Source organism: Hemitrygon akajei, chromosome 2 (assembly GCF_048418815.1).
Source record: "Hemitrygon akajei chromosome 2, sHemAka1.3, whole genome shotgun sequence".
Lineage (NCBI taxonomy): Eukaryota > Metazoa > Chordata > Chondrichthyes > Myliobatiformes > Dasyatidae > Hemitrygon > Hemitrygon akajei.
Genome location: NC_133125.1, coordinates 167,552,762 through 167,578,941, shown reverse-complemented (window position 1 = coordinate 167,578,941; position 26,180 = coordinate 167,552,762). Strand labels below are relative to the sequence as shown.

At 45.9% G+C, this 26,180-nt stretch overlaps 1 protein-coding gene across 6 annotated transcripts in view; it reads right to left on the bottom strand.

The window, feature by feature from the left end:
- Positions 1–1,630: 1,630 nt before the first annotated feature.
- The window catches only part of LOC140718335 (large proline-rich protein BAG6-like), a 127,376-nt gene continuing 102,826 nt past the window's right edge, over positions 1,631–26,180 (bottom strand). For all 6 annotated transcript variants that reach the window (XM_073031930.1, XM_073031922.1, XM_073031940.1 and 3 more), the window contains 12 exons: positions 23,677–23,975; positions 21,856–22,171; positions 17,846–18,015; positions 16,754–16,807; positions 15,545–15,647; positions 14,432–14,556; positions 11,967–12,131; positions 9,573–9,641; positions 7,234–7,374; positions 5,625–5,732; positions 3,113–3,259; positions 1,631–1,941 (listed from right to left, as the gene is read on the bottom strand). In XM_073031930.1, coding sequence (XP_072888031.1) covers positions 1,846–1,941; positions 3,113–3,259; positions 5,625–5,732; positions 7,234–7,374; positions 9,573–9,641; positions 11,967–12,131; positions 14,432–14,556; positions 15,545–15,647; positions 16,754–16,807; positions 17,846–18,015; positions 21,856–22,171; positions 23,677–23,975 — 1,793 coding nt within the window. In that variant the 3' untranslated portion in view covers positions 1,631–1,845. The remainder of the gene's footprint in view (positions 1,942–3,112; positions 3,260–5,624; positions 5,733–7,233; positions 7,375–9,572; positions 9,642–11,966; positions 12,132–14,431; positions 14,557–15,544; positions 15,648–16,753; positions 16,808–17,845; positions 18,016–21,855; positions 22,172–23,676; positions 23,976–26,180) is intronic.

Below are 26,180 nucleotides of genomic sequence, written 5' to 3'. Positions count from 1 at the left end.
GGTTAATGATCAGTATGGACTCAGTAGGCCAAAGGGCTTCTTTCTGAGTTGCATGATGTCTCACGGCAGGGCCAATCAACAGAGGGACCTGTCATTGGCTCTGGAACTGTCATGACATAGTGAAGGTGGCACAGAAGACTGAACTACCACACATTGTAAGGTCCTTTCACACCAGAGGAACAGAACTCTGGAAGAACTTTAACAGCATCTGAGGAGGTTCAAGATCCAGGTCGCATTTTGGGGATGAGGGGAAACTTCCTGTATCAGTGTAAGGGAGGGTTGAGTGGGTGGAACAAGGCAGGAAGAGGATAGTGGGCAGATGGAACTGGGTGGAAGATGGGGAGGGTGGGTATAATAGGTGAGGAAGGAGATGGTGAGAGAGGTGGATGGAGAGGTGTATGAGTCTGGGAGGAGAGCAGAGGGAAGGAATGAAAATTCAGCTTTCATAACAATGGGTTGCAGGCTACCCAAGCATAATTTTAACTCCCCTCGTCATTCCTACAACAAGTCAGTCTGTCTTCAGTCCTTCAGGGTACTGCCAAACATTTAGTAATGGGATTGAAAGGTGATAGGGAGAAGACAGGGAAATGGAGTTGAAAAATAAAGCAGCCATTGCTGGATAGGGCTCAGACTTAATGGGCTGATGGCCTAATTTTGCTCCTCTCTCTTATGGCCTCAAAGAAAAACAAGAACAACAGCACCTGGGGTAGTCCACAACCCGATGGCATAACAATTCAATTCTCCAAATTCAGATAACCCACACTTCCTTCTGTCCCGTCCTATATTCTCTTCTTCAGTCAGGTCCTCACAAAAGCCGGGGGGAGGGGGGGCTTTTTAATACTCCCCAATCCTCTGTTTCCCAGTTCCCCTCCCATTCTTCAACCAGGTTCCATCTGCATATCATCCCCACTCACTCTAGCCTGAGGCCCCCAACCCCTGAGTCTTGCCATAGTTCCAGCTTTACCCACATCCCTCCAGTATGTGGTTCCCCTCACCCCCCCTTACCAGATTCCACCATCTGCAGTCTTGTTGTCTCTGCCAATCCCTTCCAAGCTCCACCCGTCTCCAACCTCCCTTCCATCCCCTACCTCACCTGGATCCACCTATAAGCTTGCCAGCTCTTGCCTTAACAATACCATCCCCTTTCCCATTTCCTCTTACATACTCAATCCTGTTACAGGGTCTTGACCTGAGATGTCGATTATCCCTCCCCTCCGCAGATCGCACTTCACCCACTAATTTCCTCCTGCAGCCCTTCCTTTACTGCACTCTGGAATACAACATGTCCATTTCCATTTGAGATTCAAGGACAGCCAACATGGGAGAGTTGCAATCTCACTTAGAACCATAGAACACTACAGCACAGTACAGGCCCTTCAGCCCTCCATGTTGTGCTGACCCATATAATCCTTAAAAAAAAGTACTAAACCCACACTACCCCATAACCCTCCATTTTTCTTTCATCCATGTGATGACTTGATGGGAAGCTCGGGATGGCTGCTGTGGACAGGACCTTAGATGTGCCTTGTACCTTGAGATGTGCAAGAATTTGGGAGGTGCTCCCTTCCACCAGCTAGTGGGAAAGGAGCAGAGTAGGGTCACAAAGAGCAGCTTTCCATTCACAGCAAAATGGGGATCGGCTGCCGAGTTCGTCAAGCTTCAGTGCAGCTTTGGACTGTGGTACTTTATTCAAGGCTTGTGACAAGAGAAAGTGCAACACCCAGAGTCCGGCAGAGAGAAATAATTAAAACACCACGTACAACGAGCGAATTCACGCAGGGTACAGGCTAGATGAAGCCCGAGGCCCGGTTCAGACGGAGGGAGAGAGGTTGGTCCCCGCTGGCACTAGGAACGCTCCTCGAAAGCGGTATGCGTGTTCGGGAACCGCTGGGGGTTGTACTCGGGGTCCTCTCTTATCCGCTTCTGGATGTCGGAATGGATCTGCCGGAAGAGAGGAGGAAAGATGATTGGGCTCAGGTATAATGTGTTTGAAACATTCAGCAGATGGGTAGCATCGGCAGGGGTGGGGGAACAGAGGCACAGCCAACACTTCAGGTTTATCCCCTGCTTTTGGCTATTGTGAAATATCAATACTGCTCTTCCCTCCGCAGATGCTGCCTAACCTGCTGAGTGTTTTTAGCACTTACGGTTTAATCACCAATAACCCTCACCAATTTTTACAGACACATGATAAAAAGCATCCAATCCAGATACATGACGGCATGTATGGCAAATGCACTGCCCGAGACCACAAGGGATTGTAAACAGAAACCAGTCCATCACGCTAACCAGACTCTCCTCCAGAGATTCTGTCTACACTTCTCGCTGCCTTAGAAAAGCAGCCAACATAATCACAGATCCCTCCCACCCATCTCTCCTCCCACACCAGCCATTGGACATTAGATACAACAGCCTGAGAGCAAGCCTACCAGACTGAAGGCCAGCTCCTATACCATTGTTATCAGACTTTTGAACAGTCCTCTATGATGGACTCTTGATCTATTTGTCTACCTACACTGCCCTTTCCCTGCAACTACAACACTATATTCTGCATTGTTATTGCTTTTCCCTTTGTGTTTCGAAATGATCTACTGGATGACATGTAAAGAAACGCTTTTCACTGTATCTCGCCTACATCGCAGTACACAGCTTCTGCTCTGCCCCTTCCCAAAGGCTCCACAATGGGATGGTATGAGAGAAGGAGGCTGTGCTGCAGTGCCCTCCTGCATTGCATCCTCACTGACATTAATCACCCCTCTTCATCCTCCCCTCCAGTTTGCCCGTCTGTGCTATTGCTGCCTGCTTACTGATACCCAGCTGAATGGGCTGTCCCCTGCTACTTTTAGCACAGGAACAGACTGAAACAAATGAGGGGTGGGGGCAGAGAACAGGAAGGGAGTAATGGGGAGCAAGAGGGAGGGGCGAGCGTGGAGATGGAGTGGGAGAGCAGAGAGGGAGGGGGAGGGAAGGAGTGAGTGGGGATAGAGATGAATCGTTTTAGTTTAAACACAACGGGGGCACCCTCTCCCCTCCCACCCACATCTCTTCCTTATTCCTTTCCCCCCTCCCTCCCCCCTTGTGGAAGCTGGAAATTAAGATAACAGTACACTACCTGTTGCCTGTAGGCCTCCTGTGCCTCAGTCCTCTCTAGGTCTCTGGCCAGGCTCTCTGCACTGGTGAGCGGCTTGACCCCGGCGGCCTTTGCGGCTTTACCCACGGCGTCAGCCAGCGAGAGTGGCGGACCCTCACACTGCATTGTCTGTAACAGATAGAGAGGTCAGGTGGGAGGCACTCGAAGCCTGGGGCACCCACACCATATCCAGGATGCAACCAGGGTCCCCAGGCAGAATGGCTCCCTGAAGAGACTTCCACACTCTTCCACCTGATAGACCGTGTCCCATTGTGGACACTTGTGGAAGGGTTGGTTGTGCAGGTGGGTTGAGAGACAAGCTTTCTGGGTAACAGAGGTGGAGAGGGTCAGTAGCTTTAAATTCCTTAGCATTAACGTAGAGGATCCGTCTTGGGACCACCTCACAAAATAAGACACAAAAGCTCCTCTGCCTTCATTGAAAGTTTGTGTAGATTTGGCATGTCACCAAAAACTTAACAAACCCCTAAAGGTGCACACTGGAGAGCATCCAATCTGGTTCCATCATGGCCCGGTATGGATACACCGATGCGCTGGAACAGAGGAGGCTACAGAAATTGGTGGATACAAGTAGTGCATCATGGACAAAGCCTTCCCCATCAATGAGCACATCTATAAGGAGTATTGCCACAAGAATGCATCATCCACCATCAAAACCCCCTCCATCCAGGACATGCTCTCTTCTCCCTACTACCATTGGGCAGAAGGCACAGAAGCCTTGGGTCCACCATCACCAGATGCAGGAACAGTTATTACTCACAAGCATCAGGATCCTGAACTGATGTGGATAACTTCATCAGCACAACTGTGAATAAATTCTACAACCTACAGACTCACTTCAAGCACTCTTTACAATCCATGGTCTCAGTATAACTTTATTTGCACAGTTTGTCTTCTTTTGCACACTGGTTGTTTGACAGTTTCTGTCCATGTGTGGTGTTTTTGTGATTTCTATTTTATTTCTCTTTTTTCCTGTAAATGGTTGCAAGAAAATAAATCTCAAGGTAGTACACGGCAACCTAAAAGGATGATTGTACACTTCCTTACATAGATGCTGCCTAACTCGCTGAGTTGCTCCAGTGTTTTGTGCACTGCTGTGTGTCTATGATGTCTGTTTCTGCCCCTTTAGCTGGCGTCAAGTTTTAACACTAGTATTCAGACCTGTCATCACGCCACCATCTCCAGCAATTGGACCCCGGCCAACAACGAACTGAGGCTGCGGGTTGCCCAGCATTTCTAACTATCTACATATCGTGAGCAGAGGCAGCGCCTTGGGGTCAGAGAAGTGCAGCTTCTCTCCTTCGTGATTCAAAAGCTTACTGAGATGCTTCTTAAGTGTTCTGAATCTCTGTCTCCAGCACCTCCTCAATGCAGTTGTTTCTAGATTCCAACCTCACTCTCCTTCAGATACTCTCCAAACCTCCTACATCTCAGACAGAAGCAATGCGCCTTCATCTTCAACACCTCCACAGTGGAAACAGGTTCTTACCATTTACCCTATCTAGCCCCCCTCATAATTTGGTATACCTGCTGATAAGCCAAAGCACTGCCTGAACTTGCTGACAATTTGCAGATGACTTCAGAACAAAATGCTGAAGAAATCTTTAATATTCTACAGTCATGAGGCACATCCCTCTCAACCATTAGTATCAACAGGAGTCACTGCCTTAAGAAGGCAACATCCATTGTCAAGGATCCCCACCATTGGGACCATACCACTGTCTAACAGCTACCATCGGGCAGGAGATAAAAAAGCCTGAAGTTCCACCCAACTAAGTTAAAAAAAAACAATTCCCTTCAACTATTCGGTTTTTGATTCAACTAGTACAAGTTCACTATGTCCAGTTAGGCTCCATATCAATGGTGACACCTTGGATGTTGATGGTGGGGAGCTGGGAGCACCTGATGTCACAGGAAAGGTGGCTGAAAGTAGTCACTACTTGGCACTTTCACACCTCGACTATCAATTTCAACTTTGCTTAGTATCGTAGAGCACTACAACACACAAAGGCCCTTCAGCCCATCTAGTCTGTGCTGACCCGATCTTTTGCCCAGTCTCATTTCATCCGCATACCTATCCAAGCTCCTCTTAAATGTTACAATTGAACCTGCACCTACCAGTTCTGCTGGCAGTTCATTCCACACTGCACCACCCTCTGAGTGAAGATGATGCCCCTCAGGTTCCCCTGAAATATTGCGCTTTTCACCCTAATCCCATTATCTTTCGTTCTAGTCTCACGCAAAACTGAAGGGAAAAGCCCTGCAAGCATTCATCCTATCTATACCCGTGATAACTTTGTGTGCCACTGTAAGATCTCCCATCATCTCAGGTGATCCAGAGAATAAAGTCCTAACCTATTCAACCTTCCCCTTTCTCCATCTCCTGCGATACCTTCCAGATTAACTAAGAAACAATGTTCCATGGTGGAATGAGGAGCCAATGGATGACGGATAGGGTCAGGGAGGAGTTATCTACCTTTCGACGCTTGGCTGGCATGCCGCTGAGGTAGGCATCACTGAGAGGTGGCTGAGGTTTCATCTTCCTCTGGCTCTGGATATCTTGCCGGATGACAGGCACCCACTCCTGCAAGAGAAAACCATCAAGATACTCTCACTCTTCGTCACTCACAAAAGACCACAATTCCGGGGTCAATTAGTGACCCACTACCCACATCACACAAATGGACTGCGAGATACATTGAAGGCATTCTTCAGGGAGCCATTCTGACAGAATCAAATTAAGTAAACTAGGGTGCTTTTCTCTTGCAAAGAGGAGAATGGCATAGGTAACACATACAAATGCTGGAGGAACTCAGCAAGTCAGGCAGCTTCTGTGGAGGGGCATAAACAGTCAACATTTCAAGCTCAGACCCTTCATCAGAACTGGAAAGGACAGGGGCAGAAACCAAAGCAAGTAGAAGGCAGGTGATGGGTGAGACCAGATGAGGGGAAAGGTGGGTGGGTGAAGTTGCTGCAGCAAGAAGCTGGGAGGAGATAGGTGGAAAAGGGGATGAAGGAGGAATCTAATAGAGAGAGGGCAGTGGTCCAATGAAGAAATACAAGAGGGGAATCAGACGTGATGGCAGGCAGGTGAGGGGAAGACAAAGGGTGAGAGGGTAACCAGCATAGAGAATGAAGGTGGGGGGGGGGGGGGTAATTACCAGAAGTTAGAGAAATTGATGTTGATGCCATCAGGTTCGAGGCTACTCAGATGGAATATGAGTGTTGCTCCGCCAACCTAAATTTGGCTTCATCATGGCAGTAGGTGGCATGGACACAGAGGTCTCCACAATTATAGCCGGGTTAGGTGGAGTATGTGGAGGGAAACTGTCTTGGGTCCAAGTCCATAGCTTCCTTAAAGTGGCCAGACAAGTAGATAGGGTGGTAAGAAAGCCATACAGTATGCTTGCCTTCATTGCAGAGGGAATGAGTATCGAAGTCAGGTAGTCATGCTGCAACTTTAGCTAGAATGCACTTGGAACAGTGCTTGTAATTCTGATCACCCCGTTACAGAAAGGATGTGGATGCTTTGGAAAGGGTGAAGAAGAGATTTGCCAGTACGCTGCCTGGGTTACAGGGTATGAGTAATTGGAAGAAGTTAGACAAGTTTGACTTCACTGCAGTATCAGAGGTTGAAAGGAGATGCCAGTTTATAAAATTATGAGAGGACGAGAAAAACACAGAATCTTTTTCTGGGGTGGAACTGCCAAGTTCTAGAGGAAACACATGTAAGCCGAGAGGGACAAAGTTTAAAGGAGATGTGCAAGGCAAATTTTCATTTTAAGAGTGGCAGTTGCTTGGAACAGGCTGCAAGGGATGGTACATAGTGGCATTTAAAAGACTTTTAGACAAACACACGGATATGTAGGGTAGGGAGGCATCTATATCATGTGTAGGCAGAAAAGGCTTAGTTTAATATGGCATTGTACCCATCACAGACATTGTAAGCTGAAGGGCCTGTTCTGTACCGTTCTATGTTCTTAGATATATGATCAAAACTATCAGTCACTAATAAATCCAATTAGGATGGTGCACACTTCCAGAGGGTACAGAGTACTAAGAAACTAAGTTACTACACAACTCACCGGTGGAACAGCAGCCACCCAAGGCTCTGCCTCCGCTCCTTCCCTCTGTGTTGTGTCTGCACCCATGGACGCCACCGGCTCTGTCGACATCACCTCCTCCGCGGTGGTGGCTGGAGCAGGAGAAGCTGTTGAGTCCTTCCTCTGATGGCAAAGACAGGGGGAACATAAGAAATAGGAGCAGGAACTGGCCATCTGGCAGGTTGAGCCTGCTACGCCATTCATCGATGATTTGGCCATTGACCCAGCTCCATGTACCTGCCATTTCCCCGTAATCATTAATTCCTCTTATATGGAATAATATCTGACTGTGTCTTAACCATTTTCAATGAGGTAGTCTCTACTACTTCCCCGAACACAGAGAATCAGAATCAGGTTTATTGTCACTGACAAGTCATGAAATTTGTTTTTCTGTGGCAGCAGTACCTTGTAAGATAAAGAAAAATTATTAAAAGTTCCAACAAAAAAAAATCACTAAAATCTAATTTCAAGAGGAATAGCAAGAATGTTCATGGATTGTTCAGAAATCTGATAGCAAAGGGGAAGGACATTGAGTGTAGGCCTTCAAGCTTGTGTACATCTTTCATGACGGTAGTAATGAGAAAAGGGTGTGTTCTCGATGGCGAGGGTCCTTCATTTATTTAGTATTTTTTTAAATTTAGAGATACAGCACAGCACCGCCCAGCAACCCACCAATTTAACATAAGCCTCCATCTCAGAACAATTTACAATGACCAATTAACCTACTAACTGGTATGTTTGGACTGTGGAAAGAAACCACAGGAGGGAAACCCATGTGGTTACAGTGAGAATGTACAAACTCTTTACAGATGTTGGAGGAATTGAGCTCCAAGCCCCAGAATGCCCCATGCTGTGAAAGCATCACACTATGTGACCATGGTGCCTCAAATTTAATGACGGACATTGCCTTCTTGAGAACACTACAACAAGGCACTGGAGAGGTTATGCCTGTTTGTCTTGGCAGTTGAGAAGGTTCTTGATCTAAGTCAATAAAATGTGCCCAGAGGATAGTCTGCAGGAAATTTACCATATGAGAGGTAAATAAAACTCAGGGAAACAGATTTAGGGTAAGAGGCAAGAGATTTAGACAGGATCTGAGGTAGACATCTTTCACCAAGCCAGTAGCTAGAACACACTGCCTCCCTACCAGCAGAATATCTTTAAGAGGCACTGCCTCAAGGCATCCATCACCAGTGACTTTCACCATATGAAACATACAGCTTCTTCATCTCCACCATCTTATTCCTGAATAGTCCATAGTCCCATGAACATGACTTCTCAATTCATTTTTATTTGTATGATTTGCTTATTTTGCAATTTATAGCAATTTTATGTCTCAACACTGTACTGCTGCTACAAAACAACAAACTTTACATCACCTAAGTCAATGATAATAAATCCGGATTCAGAGTGTAGAAGCAGAGTCATTGAGAGGATTTAAATGTGCAGACAAGCACCAAAATCACCTAGGCATTGAGGGCTGGGGGGAGGGCAAGAGAGTGACGGTGCGATTAACACAGCAAGTGCCTACTGGGACAGTTAGAGTTGTTTCCAATTTAAATGAATCTAAATCATAAGTCTAAGTACAGAACAGAACCAGGCCATTCAGCCCATCTAGTCCAGGCAGAACCATTTAATCTGCCCACTCCCATTGCCCTACACTGGGACCATAGCCCTACTGTCCATGTACCTATCTAAACTTCTTTTAAACGTTAAAATCAAGCTCACATGCACCACTTGTGCTGGAAGGTTGTTCCACACTCTCATGATCCTCTGAGTGAATAAGTTTCCCTTCAAGTTCCCCTTAAACTTTTTACCTCTCAACTTCAGTGGAAAAAGCCTGTCTGCATTTACCCTATCTATACCCCTCATAATTTTGTATAACTATCAAATAATCTTCTCTCAGTCTTCTATATCCCAATTAATAAAGTCCTAATCTATTCAGTTTTTCTTTAAGTGTTGGAGGGTGTGAAGAAATTTTCTAATCAGCTTGTTAATAAATACAGATTATGCACTGTAGTTGCATACAGCCTTTGCCGGCAGGTAAATACTCGGGACTGTGACTGTCCTTTTGTTCACAGCCCAAGAACGATTTGTGCCACTTTGCTGCTGCCAGGTGCCCTGGGCTAAAGGCTCAGGGATGTAATGGGGTATGAGAAGGTTACCCGGGCTGGCTTACATAGTGGAGCTACAACTCCTCAGGGAACAAGGAGGCAAACCAGTTTGAAATTCACTTTCATGCTTTCAAAATGGAGAGAGTGCGGTGAGGCAGGGGACAGAGTCGACACAGTGTGGGGATGGTTCATGGTGGTTCCCATTACCTGTGGCACTTCCTGCACACTCTCTTCAGATTCCATTGGATGATCCTCCACGTGTTCCTCTGGGACACTCTGAAAAAAAGTGCCATCAACATCAATTATGTGACTGGAGATAAGTGAAAAGCCCTCCAGCCCATCACATCCTGCTGTCTTTTACCCCGATTGTGTCCGTAGCCTTCTATGTACCTTCAGTAGTAGCACAGGGTGCTTCATCTGACCAGATTCTATCATTAGTCATACTGGAGGTTATCAAGTGCAGATGCTCAAGAACAAGTCCTATAACAAAGCTTTTAGGACATCTTTAGCAGCCATCCAACTGTTATCAGAGGATTTGTCCTGGGACCAGCACACAAGTGTCTTCACAAAGAAGGCATGGCAGTGCCTCTACTTTCTTAGAAGTTTGTGTAGATTCGGCATGTCACCAAAATCTTTGTCAAGCTTCCATAGATGCACAGTGAAGAGAATTCTAACTGGTTGCAACATGGCCTGGTATGGAAACACCAATGCCCAGGAATGGGAAAAGTCTAGAGAACGTGACGGATAGTAATGCGAGGGAAAGCTTCCCATCATTGAGCATATTTACATCGAGCTCTAGCAGCATCTATCATCAAAGACCCCAAACCATCTAAGACCATGTCTGCTTCCCACTACTACCATCGGGCAGGAGGTACCGAAGCCTTAGGTCCCACACCAGGGGGTTCAGGAAGTTATTACCCAACAACCATCAGGGTTCTGAACCAGTGTGGATAACTTCACTCGATACTGAATTGATTCTACAATCTGCTGACTCTACATTCAAGAATTCTTTACAACTCATGTTCTCAGTATTATTTTATCTGCAAAGTTTGTCTTCAGTTGGTCAGTGTTTATCTGCTTATGTAGAATTACTTTCACAAACTCTATTGTAGTTCATTTATTTCCCCTGCAAATGCCAGCAAAAAATGCATCTCTAAGTAGCATATACGTACTCTGATAATACATATACTTTGAACTTGGGCAGCGCCACTGCCTCAAGCACCAGCACCCTGGATTCAACCCTAACCTCGAATGCCATGTGGAGTTTTCACGTTCTCCCTATGGGTTCCTCCCACATCCCAAAGATGCGTGGGTTGTCAGGTAAATTGGCCGCTGTAGATTGGCCCCAGTGTGCAGGTCAGTGGGAGAACCTGGGTGGAGTTGATGGGAATGTGTGGAGAATGGGCGTAATGTAGGATTAGTGTAAATGGGTGACTGATGGTCCTCATGGACTTGACTGGCCAAATGGCCCATTTCTGCACTTTGTGACTCCAAGAGGAGCAGTTGTGGGTTTTAAAGAGCGAATTCCTCTCATGAGCTGGGCAGCTGACACAGCTACAAAAGATCTGAATAATGCAAGAAGAAACATTGCTGGAGGCAACCATCCTCATGCAATTGCGAAGGAGGTGGGGCTTACACAATAAATGCCTCTCAGTGCTTCTGATCATCTTCAGGCAGTAAATGGAACATACAAACGAAACTAGATGCTGAAATAAAAACAGGAAATGCTGGTAACACTTAGCAGGTCAGCCAGCACCTGCTGAGAGAGGTACAAGTACACAATCTCTTTCTTAGTTCTAAAGAAGGGCTCTTGATCTATATCGCAAATGGTCTCATTTTCCACAGATGCTGCCTGATCTGCTGTTCATTCCTAGCACTTTGCTTTCATTTCAAATTTTCAACATTTGCAATAAATAACAATATATATAAAAACAGCAGATGCTGGAAAACTGAACTAAAAACAAAAAGCTGTAAACACTCAGGTTTTCAGCAAGTCAGGCAGCATCCACGGAGAGGAGTAAACAGTTGATATTTCAGGCAGAGACTCTTCATCAGATGAATAATCAGGTCCTAATGAAGGGGCTAGGCCTGACTATTCCTTCCATAGATGTTGTCTGACCTGCTGAGTTTCTCTAGCACTGTGTGATCTGCAACACTTACTGCATGTGAAATAGAAATGGATAGCGCTGATAACTCAGCAGGCCAGGCAGCATCTGTGGAGAGAAACAGCCAGTGCCTTAGGGTCCTGGACCCTTCTGTAGCATGCTTCCCCTTTCCTCCACTATAGATGCTGCCCGGCTTGCTGGGTCTATCCAATATATGCTGGTGTTATAACTTTGATGCAAACCTTCTTTACAGAGTAAGGTGCAAAAGAGCCAGCTTCCAATAGAGACTCTCCTGCAGAGTACAGGGAGTTAGGTCAGCAAGATGGTAAACAGATTATCAGTAGAATCTAGTTAAGAAGCAGTAGATTGATAAATCATTCCGCAACAAAAAAAATCTAAGGCACTGCAATCCTTCAGGGGACTAAGCCTCATTCCCAAGTACACAGCAGTGGGATGCAACATGGCACGCTTCATCATCAACCAGCTCCCCACTCACCTGCTGTGTCTCAGCCTCCTGTTGCTGAGATTCCCTCCTCCTGACATACTGTAGAATCTGCTCCTCCGTCACCGGCATGTGCTCCATGATCACCTGCAGCCGCATCGCCATCATGGTGGTCAGCCAGTTCACCAGTGAGGGGTTCACATCCACCGACATTCGGCGCTGGGCAGGCGGAGAGTGGGGGGGGGGGAATGGGAGGAGAGATTAGATTACTAAGGGCAAACATCTGCTGCCTGTGTAAACGGAGAATGGTGGGTGGGGGGCACTAGTGAAGGAGAACAGATGTGGTGGCAGCTTCCAAGAGATCAGAGCAAGGGGAACAATGATACAGGAACCTAAACAGGGCACTGAACTCCCAGAGCAACATGGACAGAATGCTGAAGGAACGCAACAGGTAGGCAGCATCAATAGAAAGGAATAAACATTCAACAGCCAAGACCCTTCTTCAGGACTGGAAAGGAAAATATCAAGACTAAAAAGGTGGGTGGGGGGGCAGGAGGAGAAGGACTGGCTAGAAGATGATAGGTGAAGCCAGGTGGGTGGGAAAGGTAAAGGGCTGGAATCTGATAGGAGGGCAGAGTGGAACACGGGAGAAAGGGAAGGAGGGGCACCAGAGGGAGGTGCTAGACAGGTGAGGAGAAGAGGCAAAGAGGCCAGAGTGGGGAATGGAAGGAGAGGGGGAAATTTTTTTACTGTAAGGAGAAATCAGTGTTCATGCCATCATGTTGGCATCTACCCAAATGGAAAATCAGGTGTTGTTCCTCCACCCTGAGAATGGCCTCATCACGGCAAAAAAGCAGGCCACAGACTGACATGCCGGAATTGAATTAACTTCATTTCTTACGTCCTTCACAAACATAAGTAAAAATCATTACGTCTCCATCTAAATGTGCAATGTGCAATCATACTAATTTATAATAAATAGAGCAGTCAATGTAATATAGAGTATACTCAAATCAGCGTGAGTTAATCAGTCTGATGGCCTGGTGTAAGATAACTGTCCTGGAACCTGTTGTCTAGGCTTTTAAGCTGTGATACCGTTTCCCGGATGGTAGTAGCTGGAATAGATCGTGGTTGGGGTGACTCGGGTCCCCAATGATCCTACGGGCCCTTTTTAAACACCTGTCCTTGTAAATGCCCTGAATCATGAGAAGTTCACAACTACAGATGTGCTGGGCTGTCTGCACCACTCTCTGCAGAGTCCTGCGATTAAGGGAGGTACAGTTCCCATACCAGGCAGTGTTAGGAAAAAGGAAGGGGGATTGAATTAAAAATTTTGGCTGTTAGGAAATTCCACTTTTGGCAGATAGTGCGAAGGAATTCCCAAGTGTGTTTGGCCATTCAGTGATCAACCTTGTTAATTCTCCTGAATCCTACTATAAAATTCCAATCCCAACAAAACCGTCTAGATCTGTCCAGTCCACCCCAGGAGCAAAAATATATCAGCTTGTTGACTATCCCCAAGGTCACCCAGGGTAGTGAATACTTCAGATTTATGATCCTCCAAGGCAAGGTATTCTCATCTCAGATACTTGCCTTTGTCCTCGAGTGGTAGAGGTCAGATGTTGGGAGCAGCCCAAGTAACTGTAGTGCAAGCAACACACACAAAATGCTGGTGGCCTGGCCTGCTGTGTTCCACCAGCATTTTGTGTGTGTTGCTTGAATTTCCAGCATCTGCAGGTTTCGTGTTTGTAACTGCAGTGCAAGTTGTATTTGGTACACATTAATGGATGTGGTGGAGGGAGTAAATGTTTAGGGTGGTGGACAAGGTACCAATCAACTGGGCTGCTTTGCCCCACATGGTGCCGAACTTCAACATCAGTGGTGCTATACTCATCCAGGCAAGTGGAGAGTGCTCCATTAAACACCTTTGATGGATGTTTGAGAATAAAGCCCTCCACACCATTGAGCACATCTACAAAGAACGCTGCCACAAGATAGCAGCCTCCATTATCAAGGACCCCACCATCCAGGACATGCTCTCTACTTACTCCTGCCATCAGGAAGGAGGTACAGGAGGCTTAGGAACCACACTACCAGGTTGAGGAACAGTTATTACCCTTCAACAATCAGACTCCTCATCTCATCACTGAACTGATTCCATAAACTATGGACTCACTTTCAAGTACTCTACAACTCATGTTCTCAGTATGTATTTATAATTATTGTATTTGCACAGATTGTCTTCTTTTGCACATTGGCTGTTTGTCAGTCTTTGTGTGTAGTTTTTCATTGATTCTACAGTATTTTGTTCTACTGTGAATATCTGCAAAAATGAATATTTTATGGTGACATAAACGTACTTTAATAATGAATTTACTTTGAACTATGTTGGTGGAAAGGCTTTGGGTTATTGGTAGGAAGAGGTTTCCCAACAAACTGAGTGAAAGGCTTAAATAACCAGCAAGGCTGATGCCGGCCTGGATCCCACTCTCTCCGCTTTGTCATACAAGTTTACTTACGATCCTGTCATTGATCACGTTGGTCAGCGCACTTTGCTCCCCTTGGAGACTGTAGAGATTCAGAGCCAAGCACTCGAACAGCGCCTGATTACACAGCTCCAGAAGTCGGTGACCGAATGTGGCATCTGTGAGGACAAGAGTGACAGAGAAGAGTACTGGTGTGTGAAAATGAGTTTATAAACATGCTGGCATAGGGGCCAAATATTATCTGACCTACTGATTACACTAAGCACCCACAGACAGCTTTTGGCTGTCTAACCCTGGGTCCGCGGGGACTGATGGGTGGGATTTCCAGGGTGACTATCCTCTCCCAATTGCCATTCACCAGGCTCTGGTGAGTTGCTCTGGTAAAGATAGAAATCTCCCAGCCCTTAGGTACCTAGATGATTGTCTGTCAGGAATTCCATTAACAAGTACTTGGAAAAAGAACACAGGACTTCGAGCAGCCTGTCAAAGATAATCCAGAAACAAGTCATAGAAAGTCATACACCATGGAAACAGGCTCTTTGGCCCATCAAACCCATTCTAACCACCAATATTTACACTAACCACTTATTTTATTCTCTTCCTGCACCCCTCCCCCATTCTCATGAACTCTGCTCCCAACTTTTCTACCTATTCATTGGAGACAATTTGCAGTGACTAATTAACCTACCCACCTGCACACCTTTAGGAAGTGGGAGGTAAATGGAGCACGAATTGGAAACCCACTGTTATACTGGAGTAAGCTAGCACTTCTGGCCCCTCGAGTCACACCACCTATCAACCCCCACTTTAATCACAGGACAACTTACAATGACCAATTCACCTACCAACCAGTACGCCTTCAGACTGTGGGAGGAAGCCAGAGCACCTGGAGGAAACCCATGGGGTCACAGGGAGAATGTACAAACTCCTCATAGACAGCAGCGGGAATTGAACCTAGATTGCTGGATCTGTAAAACTTTGTGCTTACCACTGTGATGAAGAAATCATCAAATTGCACCAGAGGTCAGAATCAAACCCGGATCTCTGGCACTGCGAAGCGGTGTCTCCACCCGCAGTACCACTCCGCCAGCCAGAACAAAAGCAATATTCAGTGACTGTGATGGCAGAACCCAACTTGGTACGTACCAGTGCACTGGAGAATGTGGGTGGCTATCCTGTTGAATTGCTCCCGCAGGAAGTCCAAGTTTGTTCGCGTTATATCCACATCATCACGCACTACAACAGACGACTAGAAGGGCAGATAAGAAGAGTCAGATAAGATGATCAGGCAACCTGTTTGCTAGATAACAATCCAAGCTCTGCAATGGCCTCTAAACCACTATAGGTGTCCACAGAGTAAGGGCTGTGACAACCCTGCCTCCTTTGCACATGCTCTCTCATGGCTCTGTGGATACAAGGCACTCGCTCTAAATTACAGGAGATGTTAGCACCCCAGAACTTTTATCAAGGAATACGAATACTACCATACAATCCTCCAGCAGTTAGATAGATATGGAACGTACAGACAGAATCATTAATAGTAACTGTTGAAAACCAAAAGGGTCAACCTTTGGGGAAGAATATTTGTTGCTCTCATCCAGTGTCTAGACTTTAGGTAACCTCACAGTGCAAGTCTTAAGAGATACAGCAGGGAAACACATCTTCAAAGTCTGACCAGGGTCTCGGACTGAAACATTAACTGCTTTTTCCTTTCCATGGATGCTGCATGACCTTCTGAGCTCTTCCAGCATTTTGTACGTGTTATTTTGGATTTCCAGCAACTGCAGAATCTTTTGTGTTTATAACCACGCAGTTTACAGCAATCCTATTGTATTATTCTCCCCATACACTCATCAACTCCTCCCAGATTCTGTCTCTCACCTACATAGGAGGAACTTACAGTGGCCAATTATCCCACCAACCTGTATGTGGAAGGAAATTGGAGCATCTCTGGGAAACCCCATGTGGTCACAGGGAGAACGTGTGACATCCAGGCAGATAACAGCCAATGTCAGGATTGAACTAGGGTCTCAGTGCTGCAGGACAGCAGTTCTACCACCTGTACCACCCAGCGGTCGGCTTCTGTCCTCTGCCGTGCATTGAAATTGACAACCTCTTATATGCAGTTGACAGGGCAGATGGCTCACCTGGGAGACAGAAATGGCATCAACCACAAACCTTTAAAACTGGTTTCTAGGACGAGGCAAATTGCAGGTCTCAAGAGGGGAAGAAAGGCTTAAAAACTGAGTTAGAAGAGCAAATTCACATCTGCACAAGGCAACTGTCCATCCTGAATAACAATCTGGCTTCAAAGTAACTCCAAACTACTACTCCAATAGCTTGTTTCGTACTTACAAAACTTTCATGGATGTACTCCTCCAGACCATTTATCAACACGTTCGTTGATGCCTGAACAAAAGAAAAGAGATTTCATGAACTCTGCAGGAAAACTGAATTCTCCAATTAAATTCTGGTTTGTAGCACACTCCAGGGCAACAATAAGTATGACATACTCGACGTATAAAAAACAATCTGAGTCCCTCAATTAGACGGCAGCCTGCACCCAACTTTCTGGTACCTATTATTCAATATATAAGCAACTTGAACCCTTTTAAGTTTCCAGAACATAGGTAACACCCAGATATCCATTAAGCTAGGAGTTACCAACCTTTTTTTAATGTCATGGACCAATATCATTAAGCAAGGGGTCCGTGCACCCCGGGTTGGGAACATCTGCATTAAACCACCTGAACCCCCATTTAGATTCCAAGATGTAGATGATTCCTAGGTACATGGAGCCCAGTGAGGGAGGGAGGGGCACTATCCCAGGGTTTGATAAGGATTTAAAACCTGTGTCCAAGATCCATCTCCTCCTTATCCTTTTTATTCTCTTCCAGTGAAACCATACTGATGGACCAGTTAAGGTCTTATTTACAAAATATAGAACATTACAGCACAGTTCAAGCCCTTTAAAGTCGTGCTGACCAACTTTTTAATCTGCCCTAAAATCAAACTTCCCTTCTACATAACCCCCCCTTTTTAAAAAATTATCCATGTGCCTATCTAAGAGTCTCTTAAAAGTCCCTAATGTATCTGCCTCTAACATCATCCCTGGCAGGGCATTCCACACACCTAATACTCTTTCTATGAAAAACTTACCTCTGACACCCCCCTCCAATCACCCTAAAATTATACTCTTGTATCAGTCATTTCTGCCCTGGCAAAGTCTCTGGTTATACATTCAACAAGCTTCTTTTCACCTTGCACACCATCATCATCTCTCATCCTCATTTAGACCATCCTCATCCCTGAGAAGCTGGACTATTGGCTGCCAATAATCCACTACTGACTATTCTTCATTACTGACTATGTGGCATCCTAGCATTTTAGGAGGGAGAGCCTAGTGAGTGGGTGCAGCCCCTCTCCCTCAGCCTGGCATCTCCTTACCCGGATGTTCTGCTCTGTAGGCTCCTGGTTGTTGAGGTACTGCTCCCGGAAGAATCGGTTGAGCTGAGGCTGGATGCGCTGCAGTGGCTGGAACTGGCCGTGAAGCAGCATGATCATGTCCACCATGGAGAAGTTTTGGCAGATGAGTGAGAGCAAGTCTCCGAAAAACCCTGCGAGGGAACAGATTGCTCAAGAAACTCAGAAGGCACGGGATTAGGAGGAAAGTGTGGCTAAATTTTTAAGCCCCAAGAGGGATAGGACAATGAAGAAAGTTACCAGCAGAAGGTTGGGCACTGACACAATACAGTACTAAGAAACTTAGAAAATCGAACAGCACAACACAGTACATGCCCTTCAGCCATAATGCTATGCTAACCTTTAAACCTGCATGATTGATCTCACATTTATTCCTACACAGCTTCAGACCCTTCATTTTTTCGTTCATGTGCCTATCTTAAATGCCCCTAATGTACAAGCCTCTACCACCACATCTAGTGGTGTATCCCAGGCACCCACCACTCTGTATAAATAAACTCACCTCTGACATCTTCCCTAAACTTTCCTCCACTCTGCTTAAACAGATGTCCTCAGATATTGCTCACTGCCACCCCGGGGAAAAGGCGCTAGCTGTCCACTCTCTTATCTATGAATCTTAAGTTGCCCTTCATCCTCTTCCACTCCAAAAAGAAAAGCCCTAGCTCACTCAACTTTTCCTCATAAGACATGCTCTCTAATCCTAATAGATCTCCTCTGCACCTTCTCTAAAGCTTCCATATCCTTCTTATAATGAGGTGACAATTCCCCAAGTGCAGTCCAACCAGAGTTTTATAGAGCTGCAACATTACCTCACAGCTCTTGAGTTCAATTCCACCTCCCTCAGATCCTAACTAATGAAGACCAACATACTATTCGCCTTTTCAACCATGCTATCAACAAGATTCCTGCTATTAACCTTGTGCTCTGTCTTCAACTTTGATCCTTCAAAGTGTATCAGTTCACACTTTTCTGGATTGAACTCCATCTGCTTCTTCTCAGGCCAGCTTTGCAACCTATTCTATATCCCGTTGTGACCAAACAGCCTTCTACATTATACACAACGTCACCAACCTTCATGTCACAGACAGTCAGATATATTCCAACAAAAGGAGCAAAGGGATGATGGAATCAGGGGTTTGATCTATTCTCCCTCTGAGGAATTGCTAATAAAAAAATTAAATGTATAAAATTTGACCAACAAACTTCTCAACCTCTTTCCAAGTATATTGTTAAATCCTTACAGACAACTTGGTCTGTTGTTTCAAAGGCTGTCAGGGAGGAGCTTTCCAATACCATGGCCTGCTACTTCTTGTGGCCACGTCGGTGTATCAACCCACTGTATTTACTGATGTCTCCCTCTGCATAACTCACATTACTCAACATCAACCTATTTAGCATCAAGGATACCTGGATGTGTGTTAATATCAGCTGCAGGCCTGGTAGGTCAAAACTCAGTGGACAGGCATCATGTCTATGACTCAAGTCTACTTCTGAAGTCTGGAGGCCACATTCTAGTATTACACAGTACTGTGTAACCCCAAGACTTTTGCACAGTACTGTATATTATGTGTGACCAAATAACACTTGATACTACAGAGCTAATATAAAGCTAAGCACTCTTATGTATGTTTCCCACCTACCTTCCTATTTTAACCAATATGTTTAGTATTGTGCATAGTCTTTTGCACAGCACAGTTCATTTCTAGGATTCAATGACAATGCTCAAAGGTCTTCAGGGTGGATGTGAAGAGGCTGTTTCCTCTTGTTGGATAATCCAGAATCAAGGGGCTACTTTAAAAATAGGGGATTACCCACTTACAGTGAAGACTCTTTTCCTCTAAGTTATAACTGTGGTTTTTGCAATTCCTTTTGCATAGGATTTAAGATGATGGCCTGAGGCCATACAGGTGGACAAGAACATTTCAAATTAAGAGCTAGTGTAGGCTCCTTGGTCCTGCTTAAGGTTGTTGTATCATTGAATAAGACAATATGGCACACTGGATGGAGCCACCGCCCTGTGACACAGTTCTCTTGCTGGAGCTCTGGGTTCCTCCCACATCCCAAAGATGTGCGGGTTGGACGATAAATTGGATATTGTAAACTGGCCCTAGCGGTTTGTGGTAGAATCTGGGGGACAATGATGGGAAAACTTTAAAAGATGGGATTAATGTAGGATTAGTGTAAATGGGTGGTAAATACTCAATGGCTGAAGGGCCCATTTTCATGCTGTTTTTCTCCATGTCTCTATGATCTCCTTGAAACCAACACAAACTCAAGCCCACATCTCCATTGACCCATGTACCCCTTTCAACCATCTACCTCCAGCTCAAAAACATTCAAAGATTTTCTTTCCCTTCACTTTGAGGAAAAGAGCTCCAAAGACTTAAGACTTTCAGAAAAGGTGTGCGGGTTCATTGGTCTTAAATTGCTGATCCATTATTTTTAAAGGGATCCCCTAATACTAGATTCTCTCACTTCCATTCTAAGCATACTCATTGAATCTTAGAAATGTACAGTATAGTATCAAATGTACAATACCCCTTTTGCTCCATTTTGTCCACACCAACTAGGATGGTTATCTACAGTAATTTTATTTGTTTGCATTGGGCTTGGATCTCTCTTCCTTTCCCATCCATGGAACACCTCTCCAAATGCCTTTTAAACACTGTAACTGTATCCACTATCCCTCAGATCTCCTTTAAATTTCACCCCATTTTAAACCTACCTCAGTATTTTTTTACACTAATTATATATTTTTGTAAATTTGAGTAATATTATCTCTTTGCACTGTACTGCTGCTGCAAAACAGCAAATTTCACATCATACAAAGTCAGTGCTAATAAACCTGACTCTGCCTTACGATGAGTGGCAGGGTACAGATACAACTCTACTAAGGAAGTGTAAGAAAACTCCTTCCCTCCGCTAGCCTGCAAATCACCCTTGGGCAAAGTATATCATTGCTTAGCACCACCTCCACCCCCCAGATCAGGGTCACGTGAAGCCATAGGAGCAGGTGCTGGATGGTTGTATGAGCAGCTGGTGCACAGCACAAGTTCTGGTTATGGACCACTGACTCTAGGCAATCTCTGAAGAGTATTGTTAATGGCTGGGGTCATTAATCTTGTAAACACCATGATCATCGATGTCATAGGACATGGCACATGATGATGACCATGAGGAAAAGACTGATCATCCATCTTATCTTTAACTCCGATGAGTTTGTATGCCTCTGTAAGGTTACCCCTCAGCCTCCTTCACTCCAGGGAAAATAGTCCCAGCCAATCCAGTCACTAAACTCAAGCCTTTGAGGAGAGCCTGAATAAAACATGGAAACATGCCCACATTTGGACCGTATTCCCCCTAAACCATGTAATCATTCAAACTTATTTTATATGCTGTCACTGTACCTGCTTCAATCACTTCCTCTGGCAGCTCATTCCACACACTCTGGGTGAAAAGTTGCCCCTCAGATTCCTTCAAATCTTTCCCCTCTCACCTTATCACCTTAAACCTAAGCCCTCTGATTCTTGATTTCCCAAAGCTGGAAAAGCATTCACCTTGTCCATGTCTCTCATGATTTTACACATCTCTATAAAGTTGCCCTCCGTCTTATAGGAATAAGGTCTCAGCCTGCCCAAACTGTCCCCATAGCTCATGCCCTCATAAATCTTCTCTGCACTCTTTCCCACTTTAATGATTTCTTTCCTATAACAGGGCAACCAAAACTGTATACGGTACTCCAAGTGGGGCTTCACCAGTCTCAACAGACCCAAGAGTTTAATTCTACACTAAGATTCAAGGTACCACACTCTCTAACAGTGACTCCCATCCTTCCCGCTCTCTCTCCACTACAGTTTGGTTAAAAGAGCTCAGCATGGTAGAACAACAATGAGAATTGCCTAGTAGCAATCCCCTGAGCACCCCCAATGCCGCACCCGGAAACTGTTCCTTGGCCTGGCTAGTGCCAGTCGTACCTATAGCTCCATCAGCACCCGGCTCGAAGATGTTGCTGGTGCCACTGAGCCGCTGGATGAAATCGGCGATGCTCTCTGTGCTGCCCTGCTGGGCATTGAGTGAACCCATCATGGAGGAGAGCACGCCCTGCACCACACTGGTGAAGAACTCCGGCGGCAGTGTATCTACCCCTGTCTGCTGCCGGCTCTCTCTGCCTTGACCCGGCTGTGACGTAGGTGGATCTTGCGTTGGGGCTGGGGTCTGAGGGGCCTGTGGGGCCTGTGGGGGAGCTCCTTGGGCAGGAGTCTGAGGAACTGTTGCTGCTCCCTGGGCTGCCTAGGGGAGAAAGGATGAGAAAAAGTGAGTTGCCAGTGTCAAAGCAGGCAACTGACCCATTCAAATAAACAGTTAAGTTGATTTATTGTCGTACAGTATTGTACAAATGTATTAGGCACATATATTTAGCTAGGGTGCCTAAGACTTTTGCACAGTACTTTGTCAATGTGGAGCATACAGAGAGTTTGTAAACCTGGCGGGATCAAAGAATGTTGGGAATGGCGAGGGTGAAGCATCACGGAAGGGGTATGGGGAAGCTGGCAGAGAAAAAGTGCCAGGATTTGGGGAGGGGGGGGGGGGGGTGGTAGCAGGGGTACAGATACACCCAGTGCTGAGACACCAGGCAAGATAATTGACTTGGTTTATTGATCATTACAGAACATCTCTCTGGTCCTTCCCGCTCCATCCCCTCCCCCTTTTCCAACCACAATTAACAAATTTCACGTCACATGCCAGTAATAATAAACCTGATTCTGATTCCCCCCTCTCTGCCCCACTCCCACTCTGTTACAATAGTTCCCAGATCAGAATCAGGTTTATCATAACTCACATATGTCGTGAAATATGGATTTTTTGCAGCAGCAGCAGTGTAATCCTCTATTACAGTATACTCCAAAAGTCTTAGGCACCCTAGCTCTATATATATATATATATATCTATATGTGCGCCTAAGACTTTCGCACAGCACTGTATGTACTGAGGTACAGTTGAAAAGCTTGCCTTGCATACAGATCCATTCATTACAAAAATGCACTCAGGAATTATGAAGTAAAATTACCGTGTAAAGTTAAACCTACCAAGATAAACACTGTGCAGAATAAAGTGTCAGAGCTACCAAGAAAGTGCAGTGCAGGTAGACAATAAAGTGCAAGGTTACAACTGAGGCAGCTAATGAGGTCAAGCGTATAGCTTATCACATTAGGGAATATTCAATATTCCTATAACAGCAGAGTAAAAGCTGCATAGGGCACATTTAGAATATTGCATGCTGTTGTGGTCACCCCTTTAGAGGAAGGATATGGAAGTGGTGGAGAAGAGGTTCACCAGCATCTCAAAGATCCTGTTTCCATGCCAAACTACTGACTATTGTGAATCAATGACTTAATGTACTAGGGGACTGTTCAACGGTCTTCGAGCAGTTGGATTGAAGCTGTCCTGGAGACTGGTGGTAGGTGCTTTCAGGCTTCTGCTTCTTCAGCCAATGGGAGGGGACAGAAAAGAGAATCTTTGCGTCCCCTCATCCAGTGAGTACAGGCCCAAACCCATTAAATAATCCTCATGTCAACCCTTTCATTCCACGTATCATTCTTGTGATCATCCCCTGGACCCTGATCAATGCTAGCACACTCTTTCTCAGATATGCGCCCATGTGTAGATACCAGAGGTCATTTGGCCCATTAAGCTTATGCTGACCCTTTGAATTGGCCATCCAAATTCATCGCGCAGCTCTGCTCTTGCTCTGTGGACCCCAACCTCTGCGACTACAGGAACAGCCATCCACTCACCTGCAGAAACTCTGTCATCCCCTGCACAAAAGCTGGCATCCCCGGCAGGGTCACAGTAATGGTGGGTGAGCCTACACTGGCCATGCCGGTACCAGCCGACCCCAGCAAAGTGCCCAGGAGCTGCGAGAGCTGGACATCGGGCTGGGCGCCAGAGTCTGGTGCAGCTGAACTGCTGGTGGTGGTCCCAGTGGAGCTGGTAGTGGTAGTAGTGGTGGATGTTCTGCTTGCCGTGGCGGAGGTGGTCGCAGAGCTGGTGTTGGTGGTGTCTGAGGGAGTGCTTCCTGCTGTCGTGGGCTGGGCTGCAGAGATGGAGAAAGGGGAGTGAGAGACAACATGACAGCCGTGGGACAAAACTCTCTCACAGTGAGGGGTACTGGAAGGCAGGGCACCTGGTATTTTATACCAAAGCCAACCTAAATTCCTTAGACTCCCCAGAACAGAGTTAAACTAACTGGTGTGTCCTGCTGTTACAGAGTCACAGAGAACTACAGCACACAGACCCTTCGGCCCATCCTGTCCCTACTGACCTGATCTCCTGCCCAGTTGCATCTCCTTGAACATAGCCCCCCAAACCCAAGTAGCTATATGGCTATACCTGGACAACAATCCTCCATTCATTTACTTATCCAAACCTTTTCTTCAGTATCACAATTGAATCTGCACCTACCACTTCCACCGGCAGCTCGGACCACTCTCACACCACCCTCTGAATGAATAAGTTCCTCTTCACATTGCACTTTAAATATTTCGCCTTTCACCCCAAACCTATGACCTCCAGTTCTAATCTTACCCAAACCTGAAGGGATAGAGCCTGCATGTATTCGCCTCATCCATACCCCTCATAATTTTATGTACGTCTATAAGATCTCCCCTCATTCTCCTGCACTCGAGGGAATAAAGTCCTAACCTATTCAATCTTACTCTTAGCTTCCTTCAACCCCTCCCCTTTCTCCAACTCTCATAACAACTCCCAAATTCTCTAAGAAACAATGAGCTCCATGGTGGAACGAGGAGCCAGTAGATCATGGATAAGTTCAAAGAGAAGGTGCCTGTCTTTTGACACTTGGCTGACATGCTGCTGAGGTAGGTGCCACTGAGAGGTGAGAATAAACCAGCCGATCCCACCCCTCCATTCCAGGCAATGGAGACTCAGAGTACAGAAACAAGACCTTTGGCCCAGCCAATCCTGGCTGACCTAGTCCAATCTACCTGCACCCTGACCACATCTCTCCAAACCCCTCCCATCACAGATCTGCCCAAACTTCTATTAAATGTTACAATTGAACCCATGTTCACCAGCTTGTCCCACACTGACCGGCCTGTGCTGTGCCCTTTTTAACAAGGTGTTACTACCCTCAGCATCATTCCACATCTACACAGACAAATAGGATTAGAGCCAACATTTCCACAAGAGCAGGCAAGACTGGAATTGGGATTTGGTTTATCAATGCCACTGCAAAGCTTTTGTTTGAATGCCTCCAGGCAGATCACTCCATACGAGGTAGTGAAAAGAAAGCAGCAACTACTGTGTCCATGCCAGCGTTCTCCCAAATCAACATCCTATTTCTTCCCTCTAGCCCAGCGATTCCCAGCTTGGGATTCACAGACTCCTCAGTTAATGGTAGGGGTCCATGGCATTAAAAAATTTTTGGGAACCCCTATCCACCTCCTTTTCTGTAGCTTTGCGTATTTTTCCATTGACAATTTCCCCTCATACTGGAAATTGCCCCGCCGCATTTCCAGGAGGTAAGATTCTAGATTTTAACCATGCCAGAAATATCAACAACTACTGTCTGCCAGCTGACTATCCTCACCTCTCCTGATCCACTCAGACCCTCCGACACACATGCCAGCCCAATGACCCTGATTTTTCCCCCTCCTCCACCAATCCACATGCCCATCAGCCACACACTCCACTCACTGATTTTCCTTTCCCTCAGCTCCTCTCTTTGTGCCGTACTCCCTCACCAGGGGATCTCACATGACTGGCACCAAGTAACAATGAACACTACTGGTTCATAGTTTAACGCTTTCAAAAGTGATCAGGGTTCAATTCCCGCCGCAGTCTGTACACCCTTCCCGTGACTGTGTGGTGTTCTGGTTCCCACACTCAAAAGGTGCATGGGGTTAGGGTTAGTAAATGTGGGCATGCTAGGCCGTGGACTGCCCCCAGCATATCGTCAGGGTATGTTCATCATTGTTGCAAACGACACTTTGTCACTGTGTCGTCATTCTTGATGAACACATACCAAATAAAGCTAGTCTTTTACAACATGAAGCTATTTCCCAAACGCTTTTGGCACCATCATTCAGCAGCAGGTGAATTACAGGTTCTAACCACATGTCGGTTAAAAACACTTTTCCCCATGACAGCTTTTCACTTCCTTTCAATCAGTCTAAATCTAATAAATAGTGATATTGCTCCACACACAAAATGCTCCCACAGGTTGGCCACAACTCTTATTTGCTAGCAGCTGACTTTCACCTCCTGATCTACCCGGTTC